The sequence below is a fragment of the Dermacentor albipictus genome, chromosome 2, assembly GCF_038994185.2.
Source record: "Dermacentor albipictus isolate Rhodes 1998 colony chromosome 2, USDA_Dalb.pri_finalv2, whole genome shotgun sequence".
In the NCBI taxonomy this organism is placed as follows: Eukaryota; Metazoa; Arthropoda; class Arachnida; order Ixodida; family Ixodidae; genus Dermacentor; species Dermacentor albipictus.
The window spans coordinates 44,231,750-44,256,267 of record NC_091822.1 but is presented as its reverse complement, the minus strand read 5'-3'; the positions used below and the strand labels follow the sequence as shown (position 1 = coordinate 44,256,267).

Genomic DNA, 24,518 nt, shown 5'->3' with positions numbered 1-24,518 from the left:
TTTGAATGGAGAAACGAAAGAAAGAAAGAAAGAAAGAAAGAAAGAAAGAAAGAAAGAAAGAAAGAAAGAAAGAAAGAAAGAAAGAAAGAAAGAAAGAAAGAAAGAAAGAAAGAAAGAAAGAAAGAAAGAAAGAAAGAAAGAAAGGAAGAAAGAAAGAAAGGAAGAAATACCCTTTGGGTAGTGCATTAGGTGCTGGCATATGTCGTTTAGGAGGTCGACCTACAGCGCCATAGGTTTACCTCAACCTATGGCTCGTTATGACTTGCAAGAAGTTTGCCCCTCCGATCGTGTGACCGAATGCGTTACGACGTAGTTCAGCAGGCTTTCGCCTTCACCTGTCACAAGAGTGCAATATGCTGCCTGACTATTATACGTGGAGTATTCGCGGTTCAGTATTTTTGGATCCTGCATTGCGAATATTTTTTTCTATTGTATTGTTTAACTCGTCAGGAGTAAATGTACAGTCGCACTCACGAGTTCAGAGACCACGGGAGCGTGTGGCAAATGGCACGTGCACGCTGCCTGGCGACGTGATGCAGGCTGTCTAGAGTGCAGCACTGCGCATGCGCGTCCCTCCTTACTCGCTGTCCTGCTCGTTCGTTCACTCTGTGCGACCTGCGGGCCGTCATCAGAATTCGTGGCAGCTTCAGCTAAAAAAAAAACCACCATTCTCGAAGGCCAAGCTCGGTGCCGTTTCCGAATTATGCGAGTGCCGGCTCGCAATGCTGCTGCTTCTGCTACGACTCTCTGGGCGACAAACACCTCTGGGGCTTTCCGCGGAACGCAATGGCCCTAAAGCAAACAACGGTTGGCCGCAAAACGAAGGCTGTCGTCCAGTTATCATGCGTGCAATCTTTCGTTTAGGCTTTGTACCACACTTGGAAACGCTGGCGCTTAGAAAGAGAGACATTGAATAGAGCGCCTTAATGATTTCAATGGCGTTCGTCCAGTGACAGCGGTTTGTGCAGGGAGCGGGCCGCTACGCAGAACACGCGACAGCTACGGCAGAAACGTATGTAGAAAAGAAAGATGCACGTTTACGATAATAAGGGACGTCAAAATGTCACTGTTTGACAGCTGCTAGGATTGTCAGTGTGACCAGGTGTTTCTATGGTCTCCAAATATATGACGGCGGCTGTACCTGCTTAGTGTCAAGTACGTGTACCTGCGCTGCTTGTATTTTGTGTTTTTTCCGATACAAAAAGTTTGCTGGGGATCCCAACTAGCCCTAACGAAGGAATACAAATGTATTTGTCACATGTCTGACTTTATGCGCGCTCTAAATGAACTTTACCTTCATTCACGCCTCTCTTGTTGGTTGCGCCCTTCACCATTACAGTTTGTTTCTCATCGTTTAGCTTGTGATGTGTCTGAGCTATAAATGGCGCACACATATATATAAGCAACTTCAGTTTACCAGTTGCATTGAGCAGTGGATAAAGCCACAGAAAAGAAACTGCGGCTCAAATGAACCCACCGGCCCAATGTGACTACGCTTCATTTGATTCTATCGACTACTGCTACACACGTACTTTTCACTAAAGCCAGTACTGCTATGCGTAACAGAATGTTCGACGTGTACTACGACAGCAATGAGCAGGCAACAACTTTTTCTTCTTCGTAATGCCTGCATCGAATAAATATTGTGCGCCTGCTTTCAGCAGGTGTTGCAATCTATTTAATGGATTAGTTCGACGTGACTGACTACGCAAAGAAAATCGAGTCTTAATTACGCCAATAAACACGACTTACTGTTTATAAAATTAGCTAAGGATTACCTAACTGCTTCACTTGTTTTTTCACTTTTGTCTGCACATGCGTAGTAACAAAATTTCTCAACTTCGGCACATTTATTGACAGTCCATCAAAATTCGTTACCGAATGGCATAGCGTAATAATGTTGCACCTATTGTAACGGAATCAGAATTCAGACATACCCCTTAAGAGGGCCTTATCAGCTGCCAAGCTAGAAAAATGTAAATGACTGCAAAAGAAGATGCCCATGATTGTAACTTATCACTTCAATGTCGGTACATGCACACACGTAATTGCTAGGTTGCCCAAATTTATGAAAGAATCGTTCAGTGTCGAAAGGACCTGTAAGGACTTCATACCCGCATTGCGAGCAGGAGGGATCGCCGGCCATGTGTTTCTTAGGGGACTTACTGACTTGAAAACGTCTAACTAGGTATCATACTTCGCAATCCACAGATAGCTCATATATGTTCAATTGGTGACGAACGCGCAGCAATGAAAATCTTAGAATAACCACTACCAATTGTAAATAGGGATGTCTTCAGCAAAGGTTGTGTCGCTACATTGCCACTGTGATAATGGAAATATTGCCTATATTTTTTTGTACCACGGGTTCTGCCAATTCTCTTTTCTTTCAGTCTCTTTAGGTCGACCTCGCCCAATTTGGTAGGTATTCGCCTGACGAAAAAATATGGAACGATCACGAAGACAGTGCAGCCTCACGCAAAGCCCCAAAGCGCTTGCTGTCCTTAGGGAATAATGTTTGAAACAGACACGTGACTTATATATACCATAGCAATTAAAAATCTTGTCATTGACCGAAAAACGACGATGGGTGCTCGTCCGACAACCCTATTTACTAATCACAAATGAAATAGCCATCGCTGAAACAGTTTCTGCACTCTTGAATATGTGAATAAGTGACTTCGCACGCGTGATGTGAGGAAAGTGTCGTCCATTCTGTTAGGCCTGTCATCAGCAGTTTGAATAACGAGCGACTCTAGATGAAGCCGTGATGACACGTTTCGGCATATCGTCAACACGCTTGCGCCGTCTGAGTCAATGGTTTCGGCAGATGCTTACACGTGCTCCATAACGCGTTTCTGAACGTGTTTTCCTTCTTGACGTCAATGTGGTGCTGCTTCAAATGTCTGTGTAGATTCCGTGTTTCACCTGCATGCTGACATTTGCAATCTGCGCATTATCTAGTACACAACGCCTGGAAACTTGCATCGGGGCGGAGCGTCTTTCACGTTCACGAGATGCAGTCTCAGCTTACTACTCAGCACGTTCTCTGTATGCATGGTATGTAAAAAAAATGGCTGTGGCTTAGGTAAGGTTAAGCCCAGGATGCGAAGCATACTAGCCTTTATTTTAGTTGTTGAACCACTGTTTAGCCTGGTGAACTGCTGTTGCTTGGCTATATTTGGTTCGGCTAGACGAAGAAACAACTCATGCATTACTTCTTCGCCTTCAAGAGTGGAACGCGACAGCGTTCCCGTCGACCCGCCAAGGGGTGTAAGACAATGGGCTACAGGGCAGCGACTACGCGCCCCGCATTGGACGCGGTGAGCGTCGAGCAAAGCAGCGTTCGGCGCGGCAACGAAATGTGCGCCTGAGCAAGAGACGCACGCCTTAGAAACAGCGCGTTTCTAAGGCAACACCGCATTCACTAGAGGCGCTTTTGTACCGCTTTGAAGCGTTGTACTCGTGGCTCAGTCAGACGCGTCTTGGCTACCGAAGTGGAAGGACGTGCTATCATGTGCTCCCTTGTAGGGGCGGTTTCAGCGGCCCGTGTGGGCCGTGGTATCAGGTGTACTGAAAAGCCGGCTGAAGACTACCAGGTTGTTCTGCCTCATCTGCCCACAGGTGCTTCTGTTTTAAACACCGTTTTTTTGCATGCCGATGTGAAAGCCAGGCCATATCGAGTGGAGCATGTCCGAGATAGCCTTGCACGTCTTTCGTTGCTGCCGGAAGTGGTGGCCCTCGGGGCATACCAAATGAATCACCTGTGGGCAGTGACGTTTAAGGACGAGGAAGGCAAGAGGAAGATATTAGAAGCTGAAGCGTTCAACGTTAAAGACCACCGCTGCATGGTCATCGACCCGCGCGACCGAGGTGTCCGACTGAAGCTATACTGGCTGCTTCATGGCGTACCGGACGAAGACGTTCGAGTGGCTTTGGCGCCATTTGGAAAAGTGACGGAAATTAGCAGAGACAAGTGGAAGGTCAAGGGCTGCATTGACAAAGGATCAACCACCCGCTCGGTGACGCTGAAATTAAATGTGGGCCTCACTGTGGACGACCTACCACACCAACTGCGTGTTGCTGAGGATATGGCGCTCGTCTTCGTTCCTGGCAGAGCGCCGCTCTGCCTCCGATGCCGTGGCATCGGACACATCCGGCGAGAGTGCCGCGTTCCACGATGTGGGGTCTGTCGTCGCTTCGGCCACGATGATTCCCAATGTGTGCGCTCTTATGCCAGCGTTACAGGCCCACTCCAAAGGGACGTAGTATCCGAACACATGATGGACGCCGCAGATGCCGAAGAAGCTAGCAGGGAGGACAACGACGTGGCGAAGACTCCTGCAAAGCCCCTTGAACCCTCCCCAGGAGCTGTCCAGGAAGCGAACCTGCCCTTGGCTGCAGCCCCGGAAACGAAGCCAGAGACTGCGACATGCGACGCAGGCGTGAACGCAGCAAGCGCGTCATCGTCACTGCCGCAAGAAGTCGGCCGGGAAGCAACGGACGTCGAGATGATTACGACCGGAAGCATCGCTGCAAAGCGTGCTCACGAAGACACTGGCAATGCAGGAATAACTACTGCGTCGGGCACCGGCGAACCTCCAACGAAGGAATCGACTACGCGGCGGTCTATGCGCAAACCGCAGCCGAACGTGCCGCCTGGCAGTAGGGTGGCCCCTAAAACGCCTCCGCCCTAGCGGAGGACCCGTTCCAGTAGCCCTCAACGATGACTACAAGAACCCCACAGCTTCGATGTGAGTAGGACGCTTGGCCAAGCAACCCTATGAGATGGCGTCTAACTTTAAATCTGGCCTACGCGTTGCGACATTGAATGTGCGAGGAATGTGTTCGCGCAGGCGGCAGTGCCAGATTAGTCGCATGCTTTTAGAGAATGACGTTGACCTTCTGGCTGTGCAAGAAACAAAAATTGAAAGTGAGGAGCAAACAGAACAGATGGTTCAAGTTTTTCGATCTAGATACAGTGTATGTGTGTGCCATGCTGTTGGACGGTCAGGAGGCTGCGTCATTTTTATTCGCAATAGCATATCGGTTGTAGAAAAAGTGTCCACCTGCGAAAGTGGGAGACTTGTAGCATGTGATTTTATTTTTGCTGGTCTACTGTGGCGCGCTGTCTGCATCTACGCACCGAACAAAATTCATGAACGCGAAATTTTTTTTAAGTATGCTGAAGGATTTTTGAAAACAGAACGACATGTTGTGCTTCTTGGGGATTTCAACTGCGTCTGTACAGCTGAAGATAAAACGACGAGCCTCAAAGTACGCGATAGAAGCGCTGAGCTGTTGAACGCGATAGTAAATGAGAGAGAGCTTGAGGACATTGGTTATGCAATGACGCGAGATGGCCAAGCACGGTATACGCACTTTCAAGGTGATTCCCATGCGAGGCTTGATAGAATATACGTACCGGCGAAGTTTGTACCACTGTGTTCCTCTTATGAAACACAATATCTCAGTTTTAGCGATCATAGTTTGGTCTCGATTACGATTGGCGAAAAACGAAAGAGTGTCAAGTTTAATTGGTTCCTGTGGAAGTTCAATGAAAAACTGCTGCAAGATGAATTGTTTGTCACGAGAGCCAAGGAGTATCTTTCAAATGCCCTGCATACGGAAACCAACTGTTTCATATCAGTGTGGGAGCAGTTTAAATGCGACTTTAAAATTGCTGCCATCGATAGAGCATGCGTATTGCGTCACAAGGAAAGGCAACAAGAGGAACAGTTACACAGTGAACTGGTGTACATGTTAGGGGTAGAACATGAAGTGCCTGGAGCGTTTAAAAAAGAAATACGAGAGGTGAAAGCGAAACTCGAGTTGATCGACGAAGATAAGTACCGCGGCGCAATGATAAGGGCGCGCACTGAAAAGTTGTGGCTGGGCGAAACGCCCAATAAGCGTGTGCTAAGTGAAGAAAAGAAGCATGCTGCAAATAAGGAGATAAATGAAATTCGCTATTACAACAAAATTACACGAGAAAGCGAAGAAATAAAACGTGCATTTGTTGATTTTTATACCGAACTTCTTGGAGGAAGAATTTATGACCCCGAGTACTTCAAAGCCCACTTTCTAACTCTTATGCCAAGATTAGAGGACACGGTTAGAGAATCACTGGAATCTGAAATTACCGTGGCCGAAATTGAAGCGGCAATCGATGACTTGGGTAATGGCAAGTCACCTGGGCCAGATGGACTGGGCGCAGCCGTATACAAATTTTTTAAGGCAGAAATGGCAGTGGCTTTACACCGAGTGATCGCTGAATGCTATGAAAAAAAGCAAGCGCCTCTCTCGTTCAGGACTGCGCACGTAGTAATGATCCCCAAAACTGACGATCCTGCAAAATTACTTTCAGTTGAGTCCTACCGTCCCATTAGTTTGACCAATACAGATTATAAAATATACATGAAAGTGTTAGCTAGAAGGCTCCAAAACGTTATTAAGTCCCTCGTTGGCCCGCATCAAACCTGTGGCATTAAAGGTAGAACAATTTTTACAAACATACACATAGCAAGAAGTATTCTGGAATGTTGTGACGCAATGCATGACCGCGTAGCTATGATTCAGCTAGATTTACATAAAGCGTTCGACAAAGTTGTACATGAAGTTCTGTTTTTATTGCTGGAGCACGTAAATGTTGGATCTGTAATTACTGAAGGCGTTAAAATGGTGTATCATGATTGCACAGCCAAATTAGTGATCAACAAAGAATTAAGTATGTCAATTCCTGTGCGGTCGAGTGTGAAACAAGGATGTGCGTTGTCCCCTCTACTTTTTGCGATATACTTGGAGCCGTTTTGTTTACGTTTGCTTGCAACACCATGTATTCGAGGCTTCACTTTTTTCAGCAGTGAAGTTAAGGTCTTAGCGTACGCGGACGACATAGCCGTGTTTTGCACTGATGCTAGAAGCGTGCAGGAAGTTGTCAGTGTTGCTAAGGCGTTCTGCACAGCAACTGGTAGCGTGATCAGTTGGTCGAAATGCCTTGGATTTTGGCATGGCAACTGGCAGAGCACCCCCGAGGTGTACTGTAATATGAATTGGACCGTCTCCCCCGGAAATTACCTCGGTGTCCCGCTAAATAACTACCTAAATGCTGATGAATATTGGTCTGAGGAAAATAAACGCGTCAAAAATGCTACCGATAAATGGGGTGGCCATAACTTCTCAATGTTCGCAAGAGCTTCCGTTTGTAATATGTTTTTAATTGCAAAAGTGTTCTACGTGTTGCAAGTGATGGCCATGACAAGAACTTCGGTTCAAAAAATCCACCGAGTGTTTGCGACCTTTATTTGGGGATCGCAATGGGAGCGCACAAGCCGGTGCAATTTGTTTCACAAGGTGAAAAATGGTGGGCTAGGGCTCTCACACCTGTTTTTCAAGCAGCTAGTAAGCAGATTCTTCTTTGTGCGGGACCAAACTGATGTGTTTTTGAGAACTGTGATCCAAGCACGATTGCAGGATTATCTATCTGACTTTGTCGTGTCATCTGTTTCTTTTGGAGCTGGACCGCTCAGTCCTTACTTGCGTGAAGTGGTTACTTCTGTACGCCTGCTAAAGGCAAGGTTCTCATATGAATACTTGTGTGATGTCACGAAAAAGCGTTTGTATTCTGATATTCTCGATGTATTTTTACCATTACCGGTTTACCGAGCTGCCTACAGGCTAGGTCCTGAGCGCGATGTGCTAAAGCGCGTTAAAAAAATGCCAGTGAGACCCTCTGCTAAAACGTTCTTTTTTCAATTACATACTGACACTCTCCCTGTAAAGCCATGGTTACAAAGCAAAGGTCTTTCTGTACCTTGGTCGGTAAACTGCTTAATCTGTAATAAGCCAGAATCAATTGAGCATATTTTTATTGACTGCCATGACGCCGTATTTCTGTGGGACGTCCTACAAAGAACACTTAAAAAAGAATTGCCGATAAGCCCTTTTGGAATCCGGTTTCTTCCACGTGCAGAAACAGGGGAAGCGCCGAGTGATATGCTAATGCTGCTTTGCATGCACAGCGTATGGAAGACGAGAATGGACATCAGACATTGTCATATACAGGCTCACTCAGCAAGACACTATTTTGTTGAGAGCATTATATACACACGCGACTTGTTCAGAGCACTATGTGAACCCCCGGAATGGCTTCCTGTACTAGACCAATTGGCTTCTGTGAAGCCCTTCTAAACACCTTACACTGGCCGAGCTGTGGCTGGTGTTTTTAGAATATGTACATGTCGTGTAATTGATCTTTTTGTTTGCGTTTGTGAAAAGGCAATAAAGAAAAAAAAAAAAAAAAAAATACTCGTGGCTCAGTGGTAGCGTCTCCGTCCCACACTCCGGAGACCCTGGTTCGATTCCCACCCAGCCCGTCTTGCAAGAGTTGAGCCAAAGCCACTTCTCCTCTGTCGTGACGTCACGGTGTCACGTGATTTCATGGTCACCGCCGCGCCTGAGGAGCTGGGTTGAGCCCTCGTAATATGCTTCGCATAAAAAAAACTCGCGCGAGCACGTCACTTGTCTGCACCGCATGGCGCGACCACGGCGTACTTTTAAATGCGTAACCATTAATATGCCTACCCGGCGAGAAAACCTCTCCCTCCGTCACGTAAGACGAGTCGGTATAAAGAAATTACAGTATAAAACAAATCAAATTCGAACGGAAAAACGTTAGCAGCAGTGACTTTCTGAACTACGACCCAACGCTAAGAAGCCGAGTGTCTTACCCACTGGACTAAACACCTACGCTTGCAGAAGGCGGATATGTCTAAAGCACTTGAATGGGCTGTACCAGCATTAAAAAAGGAATGTCAAACGAGGACAGTTTTTTCGAAGACTTTCTTGAAAGATTTGGTGATGGTGGAATAAAAGACATATCTAGGACAACGTGTAGAGCCGACTTCGAGCATTGTGGGCATCAGCAAAATTCCGACTTTGCCAAAATTTATTGCCCAACACACCATAACCCCGAAGCGTTTCCGTGGTCGCGCGATGTGCCCTTCGTCGGGGCATTCTTTCACCAAGCGAAATACCACCGATTACTGAGGGCTCATACGTTTCGCGACATACAACCCTGACAAAAAAGCAGTCAATGAGTTGATAAGGATGATAAAGAGTGATGAGGGGTTATACGGGTCTCATCACGGTTGATAATGGTTAGACACGGATGGATAAGGTGCTAACAATATTGCTAACAAGGTTGATAAGGGTCTGATTTAGTCCGGTAATGTTGATAACGACCGATAAGGCTTGATAAGTGTTTGTACTGGTCGGATGAAGTTTCGTAAGATTGATAATGACACCGGGCTGCGTGGAGATGAAGGGGCACAAGGCTTACGCATACTTAGAGAACTCCAGTGGATTTCCTAAGTGAATTTGACTCTTGAAAGTCGTTGTCAAGACCTTGCGAATAAAGTACTTCGGGTACACAATTGGTTTAAGGTCTTCTTGTGTCTTTATATTTGCATAAATATGTACATTTACATTCAGTCAACATGGAAAGTAACAAAGAAGACATTTATTTTGTGTTTGTACTTGTGCTTTCGGGTGTGTGAGTGAGTGAGTGAGTGAGTGAGTGAGTGAGTGAGTGAGTGAGTGAGTGAGTGAGTGAGTGAGTGAGTGAGTGAGTGAGTGAGTGAGTGAGTGAGTGAGTGAGTGAGTGAGTGAGTGAGTGAGTGAGTGAGTGAGTGAGTGAGTGAGTGAGTGAAATAACTTTATTAGGTCCAGAGAAGACGCAGGGGATACCCCGCGCCACCCGGCTAGTCCCACGTAGGGACCGCCAAGCCGAGCTTGATCGCCCGATCGCGGGCACTCTGGACGGCCAGGATTTGGTCGTTGAGTTCGGGGCTGCCCAAGAACACAGCCCACCTATCATCGCTGAAGGAGGAGCCGATGGCTTCATACTCCCACAACACGTGATGCTCAAATGCTCAACTCTCAACTCTACTCAAATGCTTGAGTAGAGTTGTAGCGCTGGCCAGACGTCTGCAGACGTTGTTTGCGGACTGCATATTGCAGGGAAGGGGCGCGATGTGCAGTTGAGACCTGATGTCGCTGGGAATCCACACGGCGTCGGGGCACTGGACGACAGGGTTGAGGCCCATCTCGTAGAGTATCTTGCGGCCCGCCAGGGGTGTCGATAGCCGTAGTATCTGTGAGCGCTATTGTGCCTCGATTATCTCTTCGAGCGTGTTGTGGACTCTGAGCTTGAGCAGGTTTTCGGTGTGCGTGCTTACAGGTAAGCCGAGGGCAAGCTTAAAGACCTTTCTGATGAGGGCATTGAGCTTGTTCCTCTCTGCAGCATGTCAGTTATGCATGGCCACCGAGTATGAAAGGTGGCAGAGAACAAAAGCATGTATAATGCGCATGAGATTGTATTCCTTGATTCCCCGGTGCCTGTTGGTGATCTTCCAGATGAGGCCGAAAGCACTCTCCGTCTTGGTGGTGATCATTTTGAGTGCGGTTCCCTTGGCACCATTAGACTCGATATGCATCCCCAATATTCGGAACGAGTCCACTCTGGGCACCGGAGACTAGACCAATCACGATGGATGGCCGCCACCTCTGGGTCTTTTCTTCTACAGAAATAGTTCAGATTTCGATGGAGGACATCTGATCCCAGTGAGGTGGAGGAAGCGCTCGGTCGCATTGATGGCGCTCTGCATAGCGGCCTCAACATGGCCGTCGCTTCCACCGACACACTAGATGAGGTAGTATGGTTTATTCCTTGAATCTTCGCGAGCTTCTTGGCAAGCCCGGTCATTGCGATGTTAAATAATGTTGGCGAGATGACTGAGCCTTGAGGCGTCCCACGTGAACCAAGGGTGATCTCTTGCGAGGGGTATCCTTCTATCTTGAACTTGGCAGTTCTCTGGCTAAGGAAGGATCAGACGAAGTCGTAGGCCCTCTTCCCGAGCCCGAAGCCGGCAATAAACTGGAGAATGAATTCGTGTGAGATATTGTAGAAGGCCTTCTGTAGGTCTAATCCAAGGATGGCTCTGGTATCTCCCGTGCTGAAGCAGATGATCTGATGCTTTATCAGCGTCATAGCATCCTGTGTCGAGATGTCGGCTCTGAAACCAAACATATTGTGGGTGTACATGTCATTGGTCTCGATGCGCACCTTGAGCCGGTTGAGCAGGGCATTCTCTGTGACCTTACCGACACAGGACGTCAGATAAATCGGTCTTAGATTGTCGATTCGTGGTGCTTTACCGGGTTTGGGAATGAGTACCGTGCAGGCCGTCTTCCATTTTGTTGGGACCTGTCCACTACGCCAGACTTCATTCATCCTTTCAGTGAGGAAGTTGGTCGACTCATCATCGATGTTCCTGAGCGTCCTGTTAGTGACATTATCCGAGCCAGGGGCAGATTTGACGTTGAGGGAGAAAAGGACATCTCGGATCTCGGTCGCAGTAAAGTCCTGGTCCAGCTCAGGCACCGCACACCCCGCGTAGTTTGAGACACCGGTATTTGAGACACCTTCTCGATTGGAAATCTTCCCCTGCTCTTGCCTGATCTGAGCTGACCCTCGACGGATTCGCACAGCTCCTCCCATTGTTGTTTACACAGGCTCTTGCAGTGTTGTTCGATCTCCCTGTTAACCTGGGAAACCTTCTTGAGGAGCCTCCTGTTATGCTTCTGCTTCTTCCATGTCGCGAGGAGGGCTTGCTTGGCTTCCAGTAGGTGCGCCAACCCGCTATCCATCCTGTCAATGTCGAGGTCAGTGACAACCTGCTTGGTTGCCGCCCCGGCGGCATCCGTTATCCCTTTGCCCAACCTTCAAAATCTGCCTCGGCTGTCGATGCATGCTCGGCTCTGATCTTGCGGAAAATGTCCTAGCCTATCAACTTGAATTTCCTCGTCCTATAGCGGACAATCGCGAGGGAGGCTTCTATGACGTAGTGGTTCCTTCCGAGGTCTAGAGCCGTGTTGACCCACTTGACCTTCCTTACGTTCTTGACAAAAGAGAGGTCTGGGGTAGTGTTCCTGCATGTGGAGTTGCCTCTCCTAGTGGGAAAATCCTTATCGGTGATAAGGGTCAAGTCTACTTCCATCGCACTCTGCCACAGCTCGCGTCCCTTGGGCGTGTCATGGGTGTACCCCCACACACTATGTGGGGCGTTGAAACCCCCAACAGCGACAAGGGGGTGCCCAGCGGCCAGGCTGACGGCCCTCTTGAGGAGAGGATAAAGAGGCTATTTCTTCTGAGGCCCTTTCTATGTGGGTTCATGAGGATTTCGGTCTTGACGTACTCGATTCCATCACCAACTGCGCCAAAGTCGCGAAAGAGGCAATTGGACCTTTTGTTGACGAGGGTAGCAACTCCCCTACCCCCCTGAATGTGATGATACTAACAGATAATCCGCGAGTTTCATAGGGGTACTACTTGCAACTTCCGGAATAGCTATGATTTGGGGCTTAGCTGCAAAAGCGGCTTCTCGTTGAGAAATCCTCCGCAGTTCCATTGCCAGATACTAAAGTTGTCGTCCGCACTATTCATGTCTAGGCTGAGAGGAGGGTTGAGTGGCCCTGCACCCTCCGCGCCCTCCGTCGGTGCTGCTAGTACATGACGCGTTGCAGCGACCTGCGAAGGAGCCGGGCTGAGTTCTCTCCTGGCACCGATCTCCTCCAATTTGCTTATGCGTTCACTGAGTTCACCTAAGCCCATTTTGGGTGTGCTACAGTTTCCTGGGCCTTTACTAAGCAAGCCTGCATGCTGGCGAACACATTTTCATGTTCCGAGAGCAATTTTATACTGTCGTCTTCCTGTCCGTTCTCTACCGCTCGACGCTTGGGCGCGCGAGCCCCGTGAGATGTCTCGGACGTATCCATGGCGACCGGGACCAAGGCAGGTTACGGAGATGAGGGTGAAAGCCCAAGCTTCCTAATCTCCGCCATCTCTGCAGCTAGCCTGCTCATCACGTTTCCTTTCCTCAACTGCTCGTTAACTCGTCGCAACTGCTCGAGCTCGTTTTCGTTGTGCGTATCGCGAGGCAGGTCGTCACCTCTTGGGGCCTCATGCCCCCCTCGAGCCTTGTCGACCCAGGAGAGCTTCAACTTCTTGCTTCTAAGGGCGGTGGGCGTGCGAGAGCGAGACCTGTTCCCCCGCGACGTGTCGTGCGCCGGCCTGGAGCTGGAGCGAGGCCGAGAACCGGAGCCCCCCGGGAACAGGCCCATCCTCTGGACCGACGGCGGGAGCCGGAACGTGCGCTGAACGTGGCCCCTGGATACGGAATGGCATCTAGAGCGGGAGCTGGAACGGGAGCGTCCACTGCGCTGAGCACCCGAGGTGGACGAAGCCTGGAACTCGTTCGCAGCATCGGAGCGCCACTGAGGGGATGATGAAGGGGCACCGGCCATCTTGGTGCGCTCACTGTGGGAACGACGCACGATGTCCTCATAAGCCATGAGATGCTGGCCACCATAGAGTTTACACTTGGGGGTACACTGATGCTGCTCCTCGAGACTAGGGCCATCGCAGCCAGCCACGACAAATCGCGTGGGGCACACGTCAGCGCGATGGCCGAGGTGACCGCACGTATAGCACACGTCAATTTGCTTGCGGTAAAGCGAGCGCTGCATGAGTAACGGTCCATACCTGACGAAGTTCGATACACCATGCCCGTCAAACGCGAAAATGACCGTGCCGGTTTGGGCTGTTCTCTTCGCTGCTAAGGTGAATGGGTTATTAGTGTTAACAATCTTGGCATCGATGACGTCAGGGCCGTTTTGAAGAGGGATGCTGTGGATCAAGCCCTTGCACGGGGAGTGCGTGGCCGTCTCGCAGGCACTGAGCTCATCATATACCTTGTCCTAGATGAGTATCTGGCTCATCCGGGCTTAGCGGCTCGCATTCTCGCCCATTCTCGCGCAATCTCGTGCTTTCCGGTCGCATATTTTTTCTATGGAATTTCCGGAGAACCACGTGTGCTTTCTCCTTTATTAGGTATGTTCTATGTTATGTGACGTCATCAGCATGCAAGAAGAACACGTGCTCCTCGAGGCAAAGTACGAGCAAAATCTTCTGCTTTTCTATAAATCATGCATGAAACAGCAATTTAGCAACACAACAAATCAAATGGGAAGTCAGGCGACCTCGACAGAAATGCTACTCTAGTGCACAATTCACTTCATTCTTCTATGAATATATAGCTTGATTTAAGAATACCACATAACAAATGCTCTGTCGTCCTTGTTTTTAAACAATGAAAGGCAATGCGCAGTGCTGAATATACAGCTACGTATATCCACGTAGCGTGCATGGAAGGACCTACGAAATATTGTCACGTAGTAGCCACGATAAAGATAAACAAGTACGCGTGTCAGTAGGTAGTAACATATACGCAACAAACGTTCATAGGAAACATAGTCTTACATTTTTTCGCAAGCAAAAACTATGCTCAATCCTCCATAGTGGGTCAGTGCTATTTCCTCAGGCAGCAGCAACAAAACGGAATTTGATTTCACTTCAATAAATTACGTGCATGCCTTCCAAGGAGACAAAGAGAAAGAAGAAGCGCTTAGTCAATTTTCCACTGCTTGGTCATGGGAAACTTGGTGTCTACAGTTGGCGAAGACCTTGGTGAAGGTGCGACGAACCAGCTGCTGGCAAGTACGAGCAACGAACGAGAGGAGGAAGTGGACTTGTCTTCAAGTGAAAGACATGGCGACATCTCGAGACTGATCGATGGTAACAAGGAGACAGCACAGGCAGGTCACAGAGCATCCCGACAGACGTCACCGATACCTGGCCCCGCGGGAATATGGGTACCTGCCATGACAGAGAAAGCGGCGAGCACGACGGGACGGGGACTGACGGTGCGGCGCTCCAGTGGAAGCCTGCACAGCCGCCGTTCATCGGTGAGCGCGAATACCGCAAACTTAGGTCGCCTGTGAAATATATAGTACCCTTTTCAATCTAAGAGCAAATGAGAATCTATGTACTTTTTTCAAGAGGTGCGAAAATTAACGCATACGCTCATGAATGGGATGGGAGGAGCGCTCGTCCTGTCTCCTTCGTCTGTGTAGGTGTTAATTGGCGCCCGCCTTCTTATAGGGATGCATCACCAAATAGCCGAATTATTATGTACTCCAACGGTTCATACTGCACAGAGCAAGTGCGAGCACAGAGCCCTACTTTGTGCAAGCAAGCAGCGTCTGCAAATACCATTCGAGAAATGCCAGCAAACAAGTACAGCAAATGCTCAGGGCATTCCACTTAGTCATCTGCAACCAGCATAAAAAGTACCTGCATTTTTCGACGATCTCGTAATTTTGTGCAACGGCGCATAAATTTCTACTAAAGCGATATCAGTACATGGGGAGATGGCCCCATCATGAGCTTCTCCTAGGGTGCTATCATTGGTTAAGTTGAATTAGGCGTAGTTTAATCGTTGCCCTACATCGATTCTTCCGAATGCAGAGCGACAGCGCGCCGTATAGTACGGACCAAGCAGTTCAACTAAATTTCTGTATGAATTTCATTGGAGGCAGTGGCGTGGTAACAAGGGGGCGTGGGGAGAGGGGGGCACGAGTGTGCCCGGCGCTCGCGTTTACTGTTAAAGGGAAGCTGAAACACTTCTCGAAAAAAAATGAGTTTTCTGCGGCATTCTACAGTTTTCAGTCCCCTGAACACGAATATCTCGTTCAAAAAGGGCGGAAACAAGCGCAAGCGGCTGTTTTTTCATGAAAACGCGCACCAGCGCCTCAGGGTATCGCGCGAACGCCGCTGTTGCCCGTGATTGGTCGGAGCCGCTGTGACGTCAGTGGCGGCAGTCGCCGGTCGGCGCCGCCGTTTCAGAGCGTAGCACGCTGTTCTGGCTTCATAGCTGAGTTGTAAGCATTATGGAACGTTCTCGCTGTCTCGGACAGCTTGTATTTTCACCGTACATGTTCGAACCAACAGCCGATACGAAAAACGATGGCGGCAACGACGATGTTGAGTGTGCCAAAAGCGAGAGCGATGTGTGCACCTTCTCGGGTGTTGGAAATCTTAGCTGTTACGTATGCTTTTTTTTCATGTAGCTGCACATTCCAATGAGGGGAGAAAAAATGCGCTAAAGTGTCACTGGGAACTTGCTGCTGGAAGAATGCCGAAGCACTAACTTCTCATTAGATTGTAAACACGGGTACAATTCCGCGATGTCAAGCACCTTGCCGCTGCTTGTCTAAAGTCCCGTGGTTGTCTGAGCGTTGATACACGATCGCGAACATAAGTGCCGCGCTTCAAAGCGCGCACATGCAGTGCTGCGAGGTACAGTCATGGAAGTTGCTTATCAAACACATCCAGATCGAGATGGTCAGGGGGATTATATGTGCAATATTCAGAATATGGTTCGACGACTTTGGGATTGTGGCTCGATCAAGAATCGGTATGCGCGCTCCATGCTAGTGTTGACATAAAGATATTAGGCAGTTTTAGCATCGCCGTGTGGTAAACATGATAATTGCAACCGTACGTCGAATATCACTAGGCAAGCCTATACTCCATTTCATACCTCAGGTGCAACGCTGTGGAAGCTACGCACGAAGTCCGGTTACCAAAATTTACTACTGCGCGCGTTTCCGTCTATAGTTCGCAGCGTGCCAGCGGCGTTTGCTCGCGCGAGCATGCACGTGAAGCTGCCGCGACGGGCTGCAATTAAAGAATGCCGAAAAAAAAAATGATTTAAAAGAACGTGTTAGCAGCCGTATAAGTACACGGATTGTTTCTATGGGTAAATTCTTTTTTTTTCATTCAGAACTGAGCTTATATATGAAAAGTTTTCTCAAAAATCGGGTCAAGAAACACCGAACTTGTTCTAAGTGCGAACGCAGCCACTGCAAGAAGTATCTCAAGCCTCCACAGCGTTGCACCTGATGTATGAAACGGAGTATAGCAACGCCAGCAACGCGTTTCTGCATTTGTCGTAAGGCTATCCGGCTATCGCGGAAAGGTCCGAGCACAGCACAGTTGATTTCGTCGGCACGAACTTATCTCTCCTCACCGCACAGCGCTGCAAGCTTCTTGTCCTTCGGGAACCTGTGAAACACCACATCGTCTCGTGTGTTCGCGTAGCCGAATGCTGCACAGAACGAGGGTATGTTGGGCGCCCTTGGCTGTAGGCACTCACGCAGCACAGAAGGGAAGAACAGTTTACGAAAATCGCAAAACAAACGTGAGCGGCGGCGGCGGCAAATCTCTCGTAGCGTCGTTCAGTAAAGCGCAGGACGGAAAGAGGCATGCCAGCGCATGCCAGCACGCCGGTCCGGCAGCTCGGTCCCCGCCAGTGACGTCACTCTCGCCGGTTCTCTCTGGCAACCTCCTCACCCGGCGCTCCGGGAAGCGATGGGGGCGTGTCCGCGGGGGTGATTTAGAAAGCGATTTCCGCCCCTTATATTAACAAAACGAAGAAAGAAATTTGGGAACCGTAAATTATTAGGTCTGTTCTTGCCAATCCCAGCAATTCATGGACATTGAAAACCGTTTCAGCTTCCCTTTAAGCGTGCCTTCCAGAGCGATGGTGCTAAGTTCACAGGTGCGGCCGTCGACAGGCGCAAACGGACTGCTGTACTTCAGGTGCTGCGGGCGGCCCAGTATGGCAGTACCGAAAGAAATATGAAAAAGTGCACCAGTGATGTCGATCTCTCTATCCTATCCACTGTGTGTGCAGGCCAACAGTAGCGCAAGCTTTCGCTGGAACGGGCTTCATCGCGGCCTTCTCTCTTTTTTTTTTTTTTTTTTGCCTGGGGATGCCAGGAATCGGCGCGAAGCATGCTCTATTCCGTTATCAACCTTGTGGCGTTGCCCCAGCTGGAATAATCAGGTTTCCCAATAGCAGGAGGAGGACGAGGAGAAAACGGAAGTAAGGCAGGGATGTTAAGCAGAAATGCGTCTGGTTCGCCACCCTACTCTGATGCACGGGAAAGAGGAAGTAGAAAGATAGAGAGCGGCAGGAGGGGGGAGCAAAGCCGCGGAGGGCCTGAGCAAGTCAAAGGCGTTCAGATAGTCCAGTTGCCTTCAAGAAATACAAATGCCTTTACAGCTTTGTGGGCCGACGAGCGATGGGGACGGTCTTCAAGTATCACCGGCACAGACAGCAGCCGAACGTCCATACAGCTGTCGCAATACCATAAATAATGTTTCTTTCCGACTGAAATCGATGACAATGGCACAATAAATGTTGGATATTCTCTTCGCCGCTACAGACGTCGCACGCAGCTCTGTCGGTCATTCCAACCAAAGTGTAGTTTACGCCCTTGAGAAAGCCCCTCCCAACCACAGCCGGTATAAAAGCGATGCGAAACGTCGGTGCAGCCCAAGGTGATGCCGGAGGTGGAGCGAAAGGTTCCGTTCGTGCAACCTGGTGCGCCTTATATTTGCATTTTTCCACTCTGTTAAAGCGAGCTAGCGTGCCAGCTGACGAAGCTGCCTTGCAGCGTCCGGCCTGTGAAGAGGAATGGTTATGCTGTGTACTTGACGTGCCTCTCGGGCAGCTTTGTCTGCTTGATTTTGCACTGATCCCGCAATGGCCCCGTAGCCACTGGAAAATAATTTTGTGGCCTTTCTGTTTGACTTTCTGGTGAAGTTTGATAATTTCGTATGGTAGCTGTTCGTGAGCTCCACGTTGGAGAACGGATTGCATGCTGTGTAATGCCAGTCTCGAGTCGCAAAAAATAGGCCGCTGTACCAGGACTCTCTGTGTCATTAAAATAAAGCGCACTGCGCAGAGCCGTGAGTTCTGCAGCCATGGACGATCCTGACATGTGACATCTTGAATCGCAGTGTTATTTCTCTCGTCGGTATAAACACAGCACCGCCACAACTCGTCGACGTAGTCGATTCATCAGTATAAATAAGAACGTGGTTACCCTATCTCTCGTACAACAAGAGTAAACTCAATTGTTTTTGCAGATGGTGGTAGATATGACTTTTTCTGAAATCCTGGAATTCTAAGGTGTACTTGAGGGTGGTACAAACCCATGGAGGAGATACCGGCCTGGTCGCAGGTGTGTATCCCGATGGAAGTTGTGCTAGCTGACGTGCGGGGTCTCTCCAAGGTCAGTCCAGTGAGGTGGTGGCAAGGGATCCGTGCAATGTGTGTGAGATGTGCACGCATTGTCTCGACTGCCATGTGCGTCATGATTGAATAATCTTGAGCAATGGCCGTGGTTTCAGCCGTTGACACACTCCATAGTAATCTAACCAAGGCGTATTCTCAGATCTTGCGCTTGAATGCTCTTAATTGTACGCAAATTGGTTTCGCAGGTGTGGGATATACCACACCTGCGAAAGGCTGTACCAGAGGAACCAAAAAAACAACACCCTGCACAGCTGTAACATGGATTGTGTGCACACCCGCCAGTTCTTTCCTGCAAGAAACCTGAACAGGTGACAAATGGCAGACAGTCGCTTTTTCATATGGTTCATGTGAGGAGTCTAGGACAGGTTTCTGTCAGTCACTTTTACTTATAAAGAGCAGGGACGGCTCGAAGGAAGCTGTGCATCAAAAAGGCCGTAACGAAAAAAGAAAGTGACGAAATGAATCATGTTCAATAGTATTTAGAGAGAAAATAAATAAGTCTCATACGAAGTACGCACGCAGGCTCCTGTGCCTGCATTGGCGACCAGTTACTTGAAGCGCCATTCGGCGATGGAGTGCACGGCAATGGCGGCAGAAGCTCGCAGGCGCGCCTCCTCCCCTACGAGTCCGCCTTCTCCTTCGCCGATGCCAGGGCGCCTGTCACCGGCTTCGCCATCGGACGAGCAGCGCATGTTGCCTGCCCGAAGGCTTCGCCTTCCCGCGTCAGCACCAGAGGTCTACCGTCGAAGCAAGGCGAGCAGGCTTGGATTTTATGCATGATAGCGACATTAACGAGGGTGAAATCCAAAAATGTACGTTCTTTGCCTATGTAAAAGATGGCAAAAATTAACAGAAAAAAGTTATTGGCATGCACCTGAACGTTTGATTTAAGTTTGCACTAAAGACGTGCTCCCTACTTTCTTTAGCATTGCAATTCTGTTTGTTTTTTCGTTATAAAGCCCCAAATTAATCCTGCATGCTCAAAATGGAGCAAGTAATATCGCTTTCACGATTTAAAAATCGGCCAGAATTGTTAAGAAAGCACTACTAACCAGTATCATTATCACAAGTTAAAACAAATAGCGCCATTCGTTAGGTGGTGGCGCCATCTCGCGGTAGAAAACATACTAGCGTGCCGATACTCCGCGAGGTCGCATGGGACGATGGATGGCTTCGTCGCCCCATCTCGTAGGTCATAGCGATGCCGATAGTAAAGCACAGCTAGATTATGGGCAGACTATAGCCAGAATCCTTGCGCCATGATTCAGCGGCACAGCATTTAATGTTTCAGGAACGGTGTGAAGCGAAAAACGTCACGAAAGAGTGGCAGAGGTCGGCAACACTGCCAATACGCAGCGCACTAAAACGTCTTCTTAATAAAACGTAATGCAGGACATCTTTAGTTCCACGTTGTGACTGCACCCACAACAGTAACAAAGCGAACATTCGAGTTACTAACGTGTAATTAGCAGTCGTAGGCATTAGTAGAGTTGACTTTGTAAACGCCATTTGTTCACCTTTGCAATTGCGTACCTTATATATACCTATATGGACAGCCAATCACAGTGAGGTGTGACCAGTCGACGTCTGCACAGTCAGGAAAAGCATAACCGGGGCTATGAGCACCGACGCAGTGGATAAAAGACAACGAAATCGGCAGATGTTGCTCTCAAAAGCTCATGTCATTTGGGCCGGTCAGCCATTTGCACTAGCAGGAATTCCAAAAGCCCCGTAGTTAAAAAAAAAACGAAGATGAGCTGCTCGTGGTCCACATCCTGACCATCATATAGGCAGGAGATGTGACCGCGTCTTTTGGGACACTTGAGCTCGTTATGCACCACGCGACATAATTATGATTAAAAAAGTCGCAGTTTCGCCTGAAAGCCAAAGCATCGATTGCGATAGCGAATTAGTGGACAGCTATACGAAGTGTAAGTATAGAAGCTTTATTGGCCGCATGTACTTGTAAACATAAGCATAATAAATAAATTAACAAGCACGGTGTCACCCGCGCACAAGCAAGCATGAACACATACCACTAGATGGCCACGGTAACTCGCTGTCAAAACGCTGGAATGAGGAAGCGCGGCTGCAGTAGTGAGCGAGTTCACATTCGGGCTGCGCCTCACAACACGAAACCGCGAAAACAAAGCGCCCGGGCGGACCCTGTCGCCATTGCGGATGGTATCCAAGATTCAGCGGCCCGGGTGGGCGGACGCGACCGCCCGGCCCGCTTGGTGTAGAAGGCGCCCCCTTCCCCCCCCCCCCCCCCCCCGGAGCCTTGCGCTCGACGAAAGACGGCGCGCTTCCTCCCCATTTCCCTGCTTGCGTGCGTGAGATTGAACCGCAAACGCCGGCTCACCCTCGCACGCTTTCACTCGAACTGGCAGCATACGGCTGAACATGAACATACGGCGATGATTTTATCTCCCGTAGACTGAATATGGAACCTCACAGCGACGCGGCCGGCAGAAATGTGCCCGGAGTGTCAGTATAATTGCTATCGCAATAATATTTGCGCGTTTGCGCATATTGTGAACTAGCTCCACATGGCATACGCGGCCTCATAACAAAGGACAATGAGAGAGAGAGAGAGAGAGAAGGGAGAAGGTAAGCAGGGAGGTTAACCAGACTGAGTCTGGAAGTAACTCAAAGGGCAATGAGTTACTTCAGTTGTAATTGGCTAAATTGCTTTCATAAGAAGCGTCTTCTTGTGGGACGCGTTTTCTGGCAAAAAAAAAGAATTGTACACACGGTCATTAATTTTGTCACCACGTATTATTACGCCAATAAAGAGTATAGCGACCACAAAAGTCAGTTCCCCCTTCCTACGTGTGGATTTCTGTAAAAGGCTTCGCCGATCTAACCGATGGCGGAGCTTCTCCATCGCTACACTTTCAAGAAGTAGTGCATCAAAATCAGAGAGACTTGTAATCGCTTTTGCAGGAACAAGACGACGAACGGCTCGTGCTGCCGGTGGACACTGTCGTCAACACTGTCGTGCCTCCCCAGCGCCTAAGCGCGGTCCGACGCCTGTCCCACTTGAAGCGCAGCTTGCTCTTGTCTGGCGTCACCCTCAGCTTGACCAGCACAATCCTGCTGGTGCTCACGTGGAAGCTTCTACAGGAACCCCTCGGAGACGACCTGGCACAAAATGTGTCCCACATGGCGCTCAGTCTGCTTCCCGCCGACGGTGTGCTTCGACAGGCCGTCACTCGCGTCGGCAGCTTGTCAGTGGGCGATAACGAAAGCGCAAGCGCCGACGAGGCGACGCCGTCTCAACCGAGCGTTGGCGGCGTAGCGCCGCTGTTTTAGGAACTGCTCGGTTTCCGATTTCCGATTTGGCTGTTTTGGCTGCCTGATGCCGACTTCTTAGGTGCACCTCGTTTTCATGCTTTCAATGAGCTCTTTGAGATTTATAATAAAATTGATAATGTGTAATCGCTTCGGGATTGCTTTTACAGCGAATCTCTTAAAGTGTCCCTTCTGACTGCGTGAGGAAGCAGAAATCTTTTCTCTTGGCAACCACTGCGCCACATTTGATGATCTCTATTGTATATAAAAGACAAAGGAAAAATCTAGCGACTGTTGCGAAGGGGGTTCTCATTTAGACAGTCGACTTTTTTTATAACAATTGTTCAAAATTGCGTTATTTCATAAAATGAAACTGTAACTCCGTAACTCATAAATAAAGGCGACATCTTCGATTTATTAGTATATCTAAAGCGGATAAAATAGATTCACCATACATGGTCGTTTAGCACACCGCTAATATGCAAGTACGATAAATATTGTCGAAAATCTGTAAATTACAGAGGAAAATAGTAGCACTAAGTTTACAAATCCGTAACTGTGCACCAATAACAGATATCGCAGTTCTGTAAAGTGCATCCACTATAACACCCAAGGCGGACACATTTGATATAGTAATTTGCATTGTTACGTGAACTTGCGACAATGTTTGGCAAACAAGGGATTTGCAAAATTCATACGTTCCAGTGGTGCATCTAAATGCCACGTATGACACATGTATTTGACCCCATGAGGTATTATATTACATGCAACTCAAATAATTGTGACATCGTTTTATGGCGAAGCTGAGTGGCCATGGTCCAGGGATTGTTTAGGTCCATCGACAGAAAACTATTATCATCAATGGCTCATACTTCCGTAAGCACTCATATATAGCCCCGTAAGGCAGAGGTTACAAGCACACAGCAAAGTGCAGCGAACAGTGCATATATATATATATATTCGGTATCACGTGTAGAACATACAGAACAGCATACGTATCAATAAAGGACAAGCTGGAAGAAAAGCATCCGGACCACATAATTCATGATAAGGTGCTCGTGATAGCGACTCGAAGCAGGAAGCGCTCCCCGCATACATTTCCCGGTACAGATTACTGTTGCTCAAGCTACCCCGACGACGCCGCAGCTTCCGAAGAGCGGTGTGACGTCCTTAACGTTTCATATATAAGGTGCCCACCCTATAGCAACTGATTTCGATGTTGTTGCAGCCCCATTATCGTCTGCGGCATGCTGTCGAAAGTGCGAGTACTCCGGCTTCTACCATTACTCTAACGTAGTGCTACTACCATTGCACTAAGGCCATAGGCACTAGGCACAGCCTTCAGCACTTGTAGTGGTGGTTTACAACACCTTCGCTGGACATCCACTTTCGCAGGGCTGAAATGGCAAGTTTTAAATACGAAGCATTTCTTAGCGAACGTTTGCTACTTTGAGAGCATCTGTCTATCTATCTAGCAGCGTATACGTCTTGGTGCTCTCATGGTAGTTCGCTTAACTTGGTGCATAGACTTAGTGTGACAGGAGTGTATACGATGAACCTCAATGATTGAAGAAGAACGGCAGATTGGGCGAGTTGGTGGTTTTCCATAAAGTTTAAAACAGCGCTAAAGACGCACACAGGACGACTTCAAAGAGGCTGGGATACACACGGCGTCATGTGCGTCCCATCCTCTTTTATGTTGTGCGTTGTACGGCTTTAGCACTGTTTTTAACCTAAATGATCGATCATCACATGAATATCATGACATACGCGTCATGTTATTCATGGAACAGCCGCCCTATGTCTTGGTATGTACGAATGACTAAAAATAAGTTATGGGGTTTCACGTGCGAAAACCACGATCTCATTATGACGCACGCCGCAGTTTGTGACTCCGCATCACCTGGGGTTTTTTAACGTGCACCTAAATTTATGTACACGCGTGTTTTCGCATTTCGCCCCCCCAACGAAATGAGGCCACCGTGGCCGGGATTCGATTCAGCGACCTCGTCCTTAGCGACCCAATACTGTGGTCACTAAGCAACCACGGCGAGTATAGCATGACGAGAATATATGACGAACTTAAATGGTAGATAATGACATGAATGTCACGACACCCGTTTCATGTAATTCATGAAACGGCCGCCTACGTCGTCG

At 48.7% G+C, this 24,518-nt stretch overlaps 2 protein-coding genes across 2 annotated transcripts; both read left to right on the top strand.

Moving 5' to 3' along the window:
* The first annotated feature begins 3,458 nt into the window (after positions 1-3,458).
* On the top strand, positions 3,459-8,355 carry LOC139055929 (uncharacterized). The gene has a single exon (XM_070533583.1). The coding sequence runs from the start codon at positions 3,516-3,518 to the stop codon at positions 4,695-4,697; it is 1,182 nt and encodes a 393-aa protein (XP_070389684.1). The 5' UTR covers positions 3,459-3,515; the 3' UTR covers positions 4,698-8,355.
* A 6,137-nt stretch (positions 8,356-14,492) lies between these two features.
* LOC135912779 (uncharacterized) lies at positions 14,493-22,508 on the top strand. Its single transcript, XM_065445325.2, has 3 exons — positions 14,493-14,865; positions 19,590-19,820; positions 22,014-22,508. The coding sequence occupies exons 1-3, from the start codon at positions 14,551-14,553 to the stop codon at positions 22,380-22,382; spliced, it is 915 nt and encodes a 304-aa protein (XP_065301397.2). The 5' UTR covers positions 14,493-14,550; the 3' UTR covers positions 22,383-22,508.
* The last annotated feature ends 2,010 nt before the right edge of the window (positions 22,509-24,518 follow it).